Source organism: Chaetura pelagica, unplaced genomic scaffold (assembly GCF_000747805.2).
Source record: "Chaetura pelagica isolate M959 unplaced genomic scaffold, ChaPel_1.0 scaffold3, whole genome shotgun sequence".
NCBI lineage: Eukaryota > Metazoa > Chordata > Aves > Apodiformes > Apodidae > Chaetura > Chaetura pelagica.
In genome coordinates, this window is record NW_009952974.1 from 7,925,097 (window position 1) to 7,938,712 (window position 13,616).

Genomic DNA, 13,616 nt, shown 5'->3' on the forward strand with positions numbered 1-13,616 from the left:
AATAACTTCACAACTCTGTCCTAACATAACATGAGTGCACAGGCCAAGGTTTCTTCATAATTTCAAAAGACAAAAATGAGAGAGAAAAATCCACTTGTGTAAAAACATGCATTTATAACTAAAATTCAAGTGACAAGAGGTCAATGCCACATGGGAACCTATAAAAACATTTAATTTATCAATTAATCATTTCACAGATAAATTGTTCCCTTTTCTGTAAAATACATGGATTTCATTTGCTGTTGAGAAAATGATCAAATGGAAAAAAATTTCTTTCATGACCTGATAGCAAGTTGTTTTTATTAAAACATCAAGATGATTAATAAATTACCATTAGCTTGGAAGTCTGAGTTTAAAAAAAAAAAAAAAAAAAAAAAAAAAATTCTTATCTATAAATTAGGCATATATTTTACAATATTCAAAACCAAATATACCTCTTGTAAACTAGGATCCAAGACTTTGAGGTTTTCCTAGATATTTTGTTAACTTGTGTTGAGAACTTGAGTCCTAAGGATGTTGAAAAATACTTGCCCATCTGAACATAAAATTACTTTAAGAAACTCAGACAGTAGTATTAATATACACGTGCTGCTGTAAAAAATAATTAAAACCAAACAAACAAACAAAACCCCCAAACCAACCATAAACCACTAAAAACTCACACAAGCAAAAAATCTCATGTTAACATTGCCCAAAAACCTTCTGCTAAGCCAAGTCGCCCGGGACCCCCAGCCACTAACAAGGACTCTATAAATTAGGCATATATTTTACAATATTCAAAACCAAATATACCTCTTGTAAACTAGGATCCAAGACTTTGAGGTTTTCCTAGATATTTTGTTAACTTGTGTTGAGAACTTGAGTCCTAAGGATGTTGAAAAATACTTGCCCATCTGAACATAAAATTACTTTAAGAAACTCAGACAGTAGTATTAATATACACGTGCTGCTGTAAAAAATAATTAAAACCAAACAAACAAACAAAACCCCCAAACCAACCATAAACCACTAAAAACTCACACAAGCAAAAAATCTCATGTTAACATTGCCCAAAAACCTTCTGCTAAGCCAAGTCGACCTGGAACTCCAGCCACTAACAAGGACTCTTACACTGATCAGCTATTTCTAATCATAATTGTACAGCACTGTATATTCAACATAAACTAGTCTGAAACGAAGATAAGGTCTCAAATGCACAGTGTAACTCACAGTGATGCAGACAGAGTCTGTATCAACAGATTACATTAGTAGTGAACAGATGAGACCCTCTGTTGCAAGTTCCCAATAGCAAGTACAACATTCAGATGCTAATTTTCATTTATCTGTGATTTTAAAAGCAACAGGCAGCAGAATGAGTGACCATCATTTTTACTACAGCAATGGGCTGCTTCTCTTCACCGCTATCTTTAAACTTTCTTTGCTTCTCCAAAGCACAAAACACATTCTTTTCCTTCTGACTGCCACAGAAGTTGAAACTTGTCATCACACCACATGATGATTTTTATTTGTGAATCTCTTTTTATTCCCTCATAATACAAACACTGATTTTGTACATATATAGAGCATATATATATTTGCAGTATAACACTGTAATTTATATTTAACCATAGTACTTACGGTTGGCATAATTTTACCAGGTCCTGATCAGTGGTGTTTGGAGGCAGTGCTCTGATGTAAAGGTTTGTTTTACTTAATTGATCCCATCCTGAGTTGCTGCTGCTACTACTGTTGTTATTACTGCTGGTGGTGCTGGGACTAGGAGGAGCCATTGGGTGGGCTGGTACAATGGACTGCTGCAAAGGAAAAAGCACGTTAGAGGACACTAGAGACAACAAACGCAGCAAGCATGTTATCTCAGTCTCACTAGTCTGTTTACCATTTAGAGCACTGTGTTAAATCTTTACTTAATTACTTACATATTTTAAATACACTTGCTTGCACATCACTTTTTGGGACAGAATTCATGGGCACTTTCTGATATACCCAACCACTGTCTGAAGCATGCACAACACATGACACGTGCTCAAATTATATGTAAACTGCTGAGTATTTACTCACAGGTTTTAATCACTCTTCGTTGTGGCATCTGATGTGAAAATGAAATGAGACATTTTTGCTCTATGACTATCCCACATGTCAAATGAATTCTGGTGGCAGACATTAAGATTATGCTATTCTCTTAATCCAAACAGAAATATAAAAATAATTAGAAGCCTCTTTTGCATCTCTTCCAGCTTTTACTACTTCATGCAATACTGCTATCATTTTTCTGAAGACAGAGACGGAGCACAGACACCTTAAGGGCCAGACTAAATTGTGTGCCTAGGCAGAATTTTCATACTGCCACCAATTTCAGTATTTGTGAATTATTTCAAGAGTACCAAGAAAAAGATTCTGTGTAATGGCAAAAAACTAAATATTCAAAAGGAGTTCATCACATAAGCACTTCTACATAGTCTTCAAAGTATTTGCTATTGTTCTTAAAATAAGACCCTGATGTAATGTAAAAACTTCCAAAAGAGAATCTGCAGCAGAGCTGTCTTAATCATTTGCATTAACAGCAGTATAGCAGGACACAATACAGAAGGTATTACACCAGGTCTGTGGTGTTGTTAAGAGAAGAATACTTTAATGAATATACTAGAGAGCTAAAGTTGCCAGTTAAAGTCTTATGACTACAAGGGTTTCACTGACATAAACATTTCACTGCATGCAGCCCCTTCCTGCAAAAGCCTGAGCCTCCACGTCTCCAGAAGCTGGTAGCTAAGAGCCACCTTATGAACTGCAGAAGAAAGGCACAAGAAGGGGGGAAAAAAAACAAATGAAAGCAGAAAATAAAGTGAGACGTCAGTGTAGACTCACTTGTTCCCACCCTGGTGCCACCCTCTTCTTTGGACTAGTACAAACAGTTGTGTAGCCACAGCCAAAACCAAAAAAAATTAACTTCCCTGATCTGGCTCACCACATGTGGTTCTGTGCTACACAAAAGCTTTGGCTGTCACAAGGCTGGGAACAGGAACATGTAGGCAGAGAGGAGGGGATTACAGTTCACCTCAATTTAAAGCATCCATGAATCCACAGCTTTGACACACATGTGAAACTATTTTGAAGATAACCTCAGGAAACTGGAATAAAACTGTGAGTGGGAGAAAAGTACAAAGGCAAGCCTTATACCAGATACTACAAGATTATTATCTGTTTCTTTTTTGTGTTTCCCTAAGAAAGTTTAGAAATCTTCCAATTTGGCATACTGCAAAGTTTATTATGCAGCAATAACAGCCTGAAAGACTCAAACTTTAACACTCTCTATAAAATCAACATTGATATGTAGAAACTTTTTTGCTGCCTAGTTGAATTGAACTGAAAATTATAAAAAAAAATAATTCCTGGTAGTTTAAAACTTAAAAATTGAACACCAATGTTTCATTGCTACAGGGTTGGGGGGCTTTTTGTTTGTTTTTAAATAGTCTTTCAGAAATACACAATATCTTCCAAGAGATTATACTTGAAGTGCTGAACTAGAATTTCTTCCAGACATGATTTAAAATGGCAAAAAGATTAAACCCTCCCTCCAAGTCTGTAATGGAAACACTGACGGATTTTAACTATAGCAGCACAAGTCAGGCTATCAAGACTGTTCTGTTTCCAGTAATGTCTGGCAAGTATTTTTAGGGTTAAAAGACATGCAGAATGACAGAGGAACTAATTTCAAAACATTTTCATAACAAACTGAAAAAACTTCGTCTGGCACAGGACTACTCTTCAAAAAGTCTTCAGCAGAATTCTTAAAGCGTACACAGTGATCAAATGGACAACTGCTCCATCCAGGGTTTCCAAACATGCACTTCTCTGGTGCATGTGTGTACAGCTGCCATAAAAGTCAATAGACCTGTACCAGTAATCACTGGTTATTACTATTGGAGTCTAAGAGTCTGTATTTTATTACAAAACCCAGAGTTTTAGAAAATCTTGTCACCAGCTGGGCAAAGGCAGGAGAGGAAAATGAGTGTTCAGAGAGCAGGAATCCTAAGTCTGTCTTCCTGTAAAACATAAACACTCCATTCTGAGAAACTTAAAACTTTTATTTAAACATGAAGATGCTCTAGTGCTAGTGGTCACATCCAAGTATGATGAGAACATAAATGTGATTAGAGTTGTTCTTCTAGTTTACAGACAGAAGGTTTTTCCCTGCTTCCACAGAAACTCATACCTTTACCAGTCTTAAAGGCTTTACAAAACACAGGTGCTGGAGCGCTCTGCAACTCTCAAACCCTGCAACCCACTGACTCACAGAGAGCCACTAAAGGGTCAGTGACATCTTACAGCCATAGGACTTAAAATATTTTTAACATTAATATTTAATTGTAAAATGTCAAATCACTTTTTCTGCCCTGTTCTTCAGCACCTTCTTTAAATAAAAAAAATAAAAATAAATAAAAAAAATTATAGAGGTCCTTCTTTTGTTCAAAGGGGCTCTTCTCTTCCAGCTGCAGTTGCAGCAAAGGTGGTACAAAGCCTGGCTGCTGAAGCTGTGCTGGCAGAGCCTCCTACGCCAATAGCACATGCCAAGAGAAGAGTTTTTCTGCTGGTGTAGTTGCATCACCTCCCCAAACGACATAAGCTAAGCTGATAAAAGTTCTCTTCTGCCAGCACAGCTGCATCCACGCCTGGGGATTTGCCAACATATCCATGTCAGCAAGGATGTATGAATTTTTTCCACAACCCTGGCTGCTACACTGCTCACTGGCAAGATGTTCTGCAGTGGAGACCTGGCCAAAGTTTGGGGTTGTTTGTTTAGAAACACCTTTCATTAACATTCACTGAAAGCTTTTTATAAAGGCCAAAAAAAAAATTTTTAAAGTCTTGTTTCACAAACTGTAGTCTCTGCTGCAATTTTGTATCAAAAGCTATTCTTGAGATTTTATCATACAGACTTCACAATTGTTGCAGCAATGTAACATACATAAAAGCACATTCGTTGTTTTGTCTTTTTAATTATTGCATCTTAAGTTAAACCACTGAACACAAACAGAGGAAGAATTAACCTAAATAACAGACCATTATTCCTTGTTACAATATTCCTGTTCACAAAAAATCTAATTTTCACACTGGTTTTCCATTTCCTCCTTAATCTTCACTCCCAAAGGTTAATTAGCAATCATTCTTTCTTCCGTCTCCTTCCTGTCATCTTCAACAAACCTCTAAGGAAAAAATGCCAGCAACAGAACAATCATCCTATATGCTGTATGCTCACCCCATTCCATTCTGGAGCCAGAGGTGAGAAGGTCTCAACACCTGACTTCCAAGGGACCTTTCCTCCAGCCCCCAACAGCCCTACCACAGCACTGGGAAAACCACAGGTACTCATTAAGAAAAGCTCAGTGACAGAACAGGGCCCACCAAGTGCCTTAAACCAAGGAAGACTGCCTGTCTATGGTCTCTTCTTAATAAAAAAACCAAATGGGAATAATCACAAGTATTGAAAAACAACTGGAGAATATAGTCATCTTTATATATGAACCATTCCTGTCTGTCTGTTGAAACCCTCTATGCTTATAAACTGGAAATGAGTCAGAGCAGGATTCTGCCTGCTAAGGAGAACAGTCTCTTTGCTATCAACAAGAAAAACCACCAAAAAAAAACCACCCAACCAAAACAAAACAGAACAACCCTGAGAAATTCCTTTGACCTGGAAGTCAAGACATAGTAATCCTTGCTGCCTTCAGACTACAAAAGTCCAAGGAAAATCCTACGAGCAACAGATAATTTGGATAAGAACTGTCCCGAAACAAAGCATGATTATTATGACAGCAATCCGTTTAAGTCTCTAACTTTGTGTTTGTTATAAAAGCATATCTGTGAAGTTATATAACATGCTGGCATTTAATTATGAGTTTCTTTGCTCAGCTAAAATTCCAGATTGGAAAAATACCATGACTTTTAACAACACAGTTCTCATACATCTACTCTAAATTCAAACCATGAATTACAGCACACATTAACTATCTGATTTAGCCTGAACTGCTGCTTAGATCATCTCATAGTTTCAAAATCTTGTCAATGGTGCTTGCCTGGCTTTATGGTGAATAAGCTTCAAGTACCTGCTTACCCTGCCTGATTTTGCCTAACATCCCCATTTCACTAAGCAGCATTTCAAAACAGCACCTTCAGTAACCAGCACCAATATAAAAATGACCAGACGTTTCTGTGGATGTGTGCAATAGCAATAAAAAGAATCATATGACATGATTCTAGAAAATTTCTGGATTAAATTTGGTTTGGGGTTTTTTTATTTGTCTACTTAACACAGACCTTCATACGCACAGTGAAAGCAAGGACATAGGAAAATAGGAGGTCCCACATCCAGAAAAGCAAGCCAGTGCCACACTAAGTGTACAGCCTCAGGGACAGGAGGCTGTTTGGAATAAAATCATGTCCTGAACTGAAAGAACTCCAAATGTTTAACATAAGTTACTATTCATTGCTGAAGACAGTTGCTTTATCACTTTTCTTTAGATAAGGAAACATTAAACTGTGATCATGTAATCTAAGCCTGCAAACTGACCACTGAAGTGGAGATGCCATTTTGAGTGTCCTGTACTTTTCTAGTTCATGGCTTCTATCACCAAGTCTGAAATGCTATGGGCAAGCAAAACTGAATTTCTTGAGGCCACTCCAAGTCCAGTTCTCAGTGGACATGAGTCAACCAGTAGAAACAAAGATCTGCTGCTGCTGTATTCACATCTCCTGCCTTAGGGTAGGTTCTCCTGACTGTTGTTCTTCAGTCTGTCAGCACTTGTCATGGGAAGGTTCAGCAAGTCGGTTGCTTTCTAAGCATTTTCAGGATGATACTAACATGAAGTGCAGAGAGCATCTCAGAAGCCAGGTCCTCCAAACTCCTGTTGAAAATCTTCTCAGGAGGGAAAAATCTGAGACATGCTCCCTTTTAGTCCTTTAAACCACTGGCCTTAACTTCTCTTTGAATGGGGAAAGAACATGGTCTCACAGTGATTCTGCAAGAGGCAGGAGGACTGCTCCAGCAAGGGCTGATTTACTGCATAAGGCTGAGACCACAGATACTACGTCTTGTGATCATGCACAGGTATTTGCACACCCAGGATCCAAGCCTATTCTATTTTCCTTTAGATAGTGAAGAAAGGTGTTTGTGCTCCAGCCACATGGATCAGAAACAACAAGGTACTGGCAAGAGGCAGGACCCTGTGGGTGGAGATTGGCATCAAGCAGAGACTCTCCCTGTTACGAAATACCACAGACAGCCCAGGAGCACCTGCCCTGGATTTCTCCCAAAAAGGAATGTCTCTCAAAACCTCCCATACCTTGGCATTCAAGAACTATGCCCAAAATACTACAGCTGGCATTATGATAATGACGGACGGAAATAAACAGACTGAGAACCAAATACGCAAAACAAACAAACATGCAAAAACCCCAAAGAAACGCTGAACGGGGGGAAAAAGTACAACAGATTTAAATTTATTCCTTCATACATAAGTTTAAGAGCACCTTTGCAAGATAAAAATATATGCTTACGCCCTTTTTCTTGCCTGAATGTTATAGACAAGTTCTACAAAAAATATTTTTCTAAATGCAGATGACTGTCTTCTCCTTACTAAAAGAAAATAAAAGGAAACAAAAACATACATGGGTATCATTAAGTATGTATGAGAGTAAAAAAGGAAAATTATTTTCACTTATTTTTTTAAATTAATATTGTCTTTCTTCTCAAGTCCATTGTTTTTAACTAATTTGAATCATCTTGCCAGTAAGAATGAGAGAAGTTTCCATCAAAATCCAGGGAAGCAGTCAACACATATTTTTTTTTCCTGAGCCATTTAAGAAGCTCTTCCTTGAAATACAGAAATGTGGGAATAGGTGCTTTTCTCAGTTTCCCTTTAAAAAGATCTTCACGGAGAATGGCTCTATGAGCAAGGAAACAAGACAAAGTCACATCTCAGATGCTCCTAACAATTTCAGGCGTAGACTATTCTGATTATAACCCAAGCACTCTTTCCACTAACAGCTCTTTTGCTTCCTTTTCCTCAGGATGGCGAGAGGATAAACCACCCTTCACAGTAACATAACAGGACCAAATTTGTTTGTTGCCCAAAAGCAACAATTACTAACAACAGCAAGTACAAAAGTAAACTATTCCAGCTTGTTACAAAATATCATGTTACCATATTTTTACGGGAGACAGAATCAATATTATTTAAATAATACATACTAGAGCTTAATGTAGTGTTCTGTTACAATAAACAGAGCTCCAAATATATGTATTTTCTTTTTATGAAGAGACTTGAAAAAGTTGGACCATAATCCTGGCCATGTTGACATAGATGACAAAACTCTCACTGGTACTACTGAAGACTTCTTTCTCCAAGAATAGATTTGTGTTTTTCCCCCCCTATACTTGTTATTTTTGAAAAATTCTCTAACTAGGAAACAGTCAGAAAGGTTGCACCAACAGAGAGCAAGCAACAGATGCAGAAAGCTCCTCCTGGCTCAGTTCTTCTAAAGTCTCAGTGATGATGAAAAAGCTTCAGAGTTCCCAAGAGCTCACCTACTCCATGGATTTCATCCCATCAGGGATTTTTAAGTGTCTCACTCACTGATTACCCCCAGTCCAGAGTCAAATGAAAGGTGCTAGATAAATGAAACCAGCCACTCCACAGCACAAAAGTTACCACAAAGGAGAAGAGCTGGCAGCTGGTCTATGCAGAAGCTATCAACCCTTCTCTCTTCTTGCTTGTCATGAATCACAATATCCTCATCCCTCTCAGCTTTACACCTGGTCTCCCTAGATGGTCCTCTGTAACAATACATTGGCAACATGTCCTAGCCATGACAAAATTACAGACTCACCTAAAGCAAAATATTTCAGTTTTATTTTCTGAAATTCGAACAGGCTGCAGCAATCCAACAGTCTATGTTAAAACAATATAAAAAGAAAGCTAAGATGTTGAAGTAACTGAAGAAAGAGTTTGGTATTGAGAACTACTGGACAAAAATGCATGTACACGTTTCTGTGGTTAGTCCTTCACTGAGCAACAGACACAAAGGAATTCACTGCCAACTTCCTTCTTGACTCTAGTAAATATGCAGCCCTATTTCCTTCTGTAGAAACAGCCAAGGCTTTTGCTCAGGATCCAGAGGGAAAATGGTACTGAATCTCTAGACTATGTTAAAGATTTTGTTCCAGTCTGAGGATTTAAGTTGCAATTAGAAAAAAACACATCCCTTTTCAGAGTAGTTAAACTAACATACTAATGGGTTTATGAAGTCTCTGAAAGGTAGAAAGTCCAGTATATGACAATGAATACAAATAGTAAAAATAATTCCTCACATTACACATCTGTTGGCACATGTTAATAGCAGAGTATAAAATCACACAATGTTCTCCACAACAGGAAACATCCCAAATACTGCTGATAGGAAAAATGCTTCAACAGAAACAGTAATTAACTTAGAAATGCCAGTGCTGTGCAGTAGATAAGACTAAACCAGGGATAGTCACACAAGAGCTGGGAAATCACATACAGCTCACAAGCACTTCAGTGGCATCTCAGAAGACTGTACTTCCAGACACTAAGTCAAATATGACTCTAAGTTTTTTATTTTTCAGGCTGTGTGATGGCAGAGGGGCCACACTAGGTCATACGCCGGCAGGAATGTCCTATATAGTGGCATGGGCCATATTTCAAGTGGAGTCCGTGAAATGTCAGTAATAAGCAAGTGCGTGGCTTCTTAGAGCATCAAAAAGCAGGAGCTACGAGTTTTAAAGGGAAAAGTGCAGAAATTAAGCATTTGCAAATGCTGACAGATGACTATTGCTGTGCTCACAGTGTTAAGAGGTCCAGAGATCCCTAAACTAGAAGATGTCACAGTGGTCCCCTTCTCTCTGTATATACAACTTTGCTTAAGTATTCATTAAACAGGAAACTCCTACTCACCACTACCATTTAAAAATTCTTCAGGTGTCAGCCCAAAATAAATGAAAAATCAAGAACAAGTATCCAAGCAATTGTTGTACGTCGCGAAGCTGTTGAATTTCCAGGACATGAAGAAAAGGCCCAGCCAAACTGCAGCTGGCGTATATGGAAGTCCCACAAATACCTTAACTTTTCTGCCAGCCAGCATATGTCTTGTAATTTTTTAGTATTTTTTTTTTGTGAAAGGGGAAGAGGAAGACCCAGGGAATTTCAGAGCAGTCAGCCCAACTTCAATTCCCAGCAATATTCTGGAACAAATTATTGACAGCTTACAAGAACATAGAAGATTAAAAACAAAACAAAACAACACACCACAAAACAAACAAACAAAAACATAGACAGAATAGATCTGTGAAAAACAGATCACATCAACGCCATCTAATTTTCTTCACTGTGAGTGCATCCAGCTTAGTGGATAAGGCAGAAGCAGCAAATATCTAGAGATCTTGACTGAGACCTCTAACATCATCCCACGTGAATATTTTTATCAGCAAAATAAGTCTAGCTCAGCAGTTCCCTCTCCAAGGCATTCTGTAGCAAAGAGAGAGATGAGGACTGGAGTGAAGCACAAGGTAACATGTTCATTAGCTTCTCAGCATGGGCTGTCATGGGAGGGCAGGAAGCAGAGCAAAAGGCAGTGAAAGGCAGCAGTGATCCCATCGCTTCCTTCTTAGCCCTCAAATCTATGGTGCTGTTGAACATTTTTGGTTTTAACCACTGCTTAAAAAGTGAAGCTACCCTATGCCAGGCCAAAGATAAGATGCACCAACACCTCAAAGAAGAAAATACTGCTCTGATTAGAATAATACAAAATTCCTACCATTATTATTTTTTAGAGAGAAAAATTAAAACCTATCAGTTATCTCCCATAAGACAAAATGCAAAAGAAAAATGGTAATTAGTTTTTTTATTCATGGAATTTGGAAACAAGTGTACTGAGATCTGAAAATAAATAATATGTATTGCCCTCTTACTGCTTTACCACTGGGAAGAACCAACATACCAAAAGCAGCACCACCAGGTGGGACTTTAGCATATGGAAAATGAGAGACCTGGATTTATCCAGATTATCCAAGAATATAAGGTGCAGCAGGTAACCATTTCTCTAAGTGAATCCTGCAAAACTAAGCTCTGGCAGTGAGACTTTCCTGCATCATGCAATGCAGTTACTTCCATTGAGAGGATAGACTCTTCTATTAGAAGAATGCAGAACCCCAGCTCAGCTGCTATTTTGTTCATCTTTGTTGTCATTACCTGCTGTGAACTTTTATCTCCAGTGACAAATAGGGCCACAGACAATATTCAGTGTGATCCAAACCTTTTATTTATAACATATTAAAATGCATATTTTATGGGCTCACATAATTAATTTCATAAAGCAGTAAATATGCAACATGCATGAGGCTATCCTCTTTTCTTATCAATTAAGGATGCCATTCATCATTGTATTCTGGTATTTAGTCCAGCTAAGTCTGTATATCTCACAAAGCTGCTGTTCATGAGTCTAAATACCATGCTAAAAAATAGCTCGGTACAGACATGTAGATACACACCTTGGCTTATTCAGAGAATTGATTGAATATCTGCATTACAAAGACTGGCAGTGCAGTGAAAAAGTGTTAAGCCAATGCTTAGTTCTTGAAAATAATAGAGAAGGAAAAGTGGGGCTTTTTAAATTTAAAAACTCTGCAGAAAATTTTCTGAAGTATTATTTACTGTTCTTCTATATTGTAATAGATTTAAGATTTCTGATAAGAACTTGCAAGAGTCTCTTACTTAAAATGTGCCACAGGTGTCATGAAACACAAAGGAGATTTCAGCAGGTTTTTATTTCAGCATTTTTTAAAAAAACTATTTTTACAGTGTTTCTTTTTTAATTTTTGTTATTATTTTCCTAACTCATTTTTCCCCAAAACTACAATTTAACTATTCTGCTCATTGGGCTAACCTATCCAGCCTCCCTCCATTGACAGCAATTATAGGATAGAAACGGCACCATATTGAAGATGCGTGTCAAAAGAAGCATCTGCCATTTTGGCAAACTCCATGCTGTTGGTGGCATTGGAATTATTGCTATACTGTTTGTCACAGGGTTAGACCACAGATGGCTCTTTTGGCTGACATGAGATCCGCTACATCATTTTCTGTTTATTCACATTAAAAAATAAATTTACGAACTTGTGCCCGACCACGTATAAAGGAGTCAATTCCTATCAAACCCCCTTTGTCTATGATTGCTGGTTCCATATGGGCAGGACACTACACCCAGCACAGTGGCAGTGCTACTGTGCATCCCTCTTCTCTATTTTATAGAAGAGAATGTATGTTCTTTTAGGCAAGGCCATTTTTCTGTTACAGCAGTGTTTAATAAGTAGCACCTATTCCTGCTTCTTCTGCTGCATTCTTTGATAACGTAGATGGGACAGTGCAGGCAGCTGGCTCTGGCCTCTTCTACATTCCAAAATCTTAATCCTTCTCTGACAGACTATGCCCACCTTCACTAAGGCCAGCATCTCCAGCTGGAGGAAAGGTGCCACGTCAGAAAAAACCCTGTAGAAAAAGAAGCCAATATTTGTAAGACTTCACCAGCAAGACTGGATCCAGATGATCTCATGAACATGCTCTTTTCAGTTGTACAGAATTGATGCTTTAAAGTAGCTCAGTTTAGATATTTCGTCCTTCCTAGTCAGTTTGTAAATGTTTCTCCTTTTTAAATTGTCTAATGTATTTCCATGTCTCTAGGCCTACGTACTGTAGAGGAACCAGCAAAGAACAAATTAGTGTAGATATAGCGCACAAGTAAACACAAAGGTTGTTGTAATATTGGCACCAAGAAGGCCCAGTTCTGTTGCTCAGCAGCTTATGTGCCTATGCTAAGTTGCAGTTAAACAGACTTCAGTGAGAATGGTAGCATCTTACTACCACTTTTCCTGGGAAAAGTGATCCTCCAAGCATCACTGCCCTTCCTAGTTACTCCACTGCTAGTATTTCCATAGTCCTTTATAGGAATGTATTTGCCACAGAAGTGAGGTCAGCATGATCTGGGCTGGGCTGAATGTTCATTTCATCTTTTTATTACTCACTTCTGGAAAGTGCCCTTGTGGTTCTTATATTCTGCAATATGATGAAATGCAGCAGATACAACTCATTATAATCAACACATTGGAAGAGGACACACACAACATTGCTGGTAAAGTATTAAAACAAGTCTCAGTCATAACTAGGAAAGCACATAGCTAACTCAAGAAACACTAACTGTGCAGATTATACACAACTTCAGGATTTCATACCCTACTGCTTCCCATAGACTATGGTCACATCATTCTAGTGCAGGTTGAAGGCATCATCAACTACATTTCAGCAGAAATGGTACTAAGTTTGTGTTAAATATCTCACAGTATTTTGACATTCAATACGTGTTTGAGACCATGTTGAGACATGCAAGTGGCATGTGCATGTATGCCACTACTTAACATACACACACACATGTATATGGTCTGACACTGAACTGGCAAATCTTTATGGCAGGGTGACCACACTTCCGTAAATTCCCCATGATTTTCCTCATGGCAAAAATGCCAAACTGAAAAGAAGCAGCCATGTATT

The 13,616-nt window shown here is 38.1% G+C and overlaps 1 protein-coding gene across 1 annotated transcript in view; it reads right to left on the bottom strand.

Moving 5' to 3' along the window:
* RBMS1 (RNA binding motif, single stranded interacting protein 1) overlaps positions 1–1,787 on the bottom strand; it is a 63,384-nt gene extending 61,597 nt beyond the window's left edge. Inside the window, exon 1 of the mRNA XM_009996088.1 lies at positions 1,618–1,787. Within this exon, the coding sequence (XP_009994390.1) occupies positions 1,618–1,769 (152 nt within the window). The 5' untranslated portion in view covers positions 1,770–1,787. The remainder of the gene's footprint in view (positions 1–1,617) is intronic.
* Positions 1,788–13,616: the final 11,829 nt, after the last annotated feature.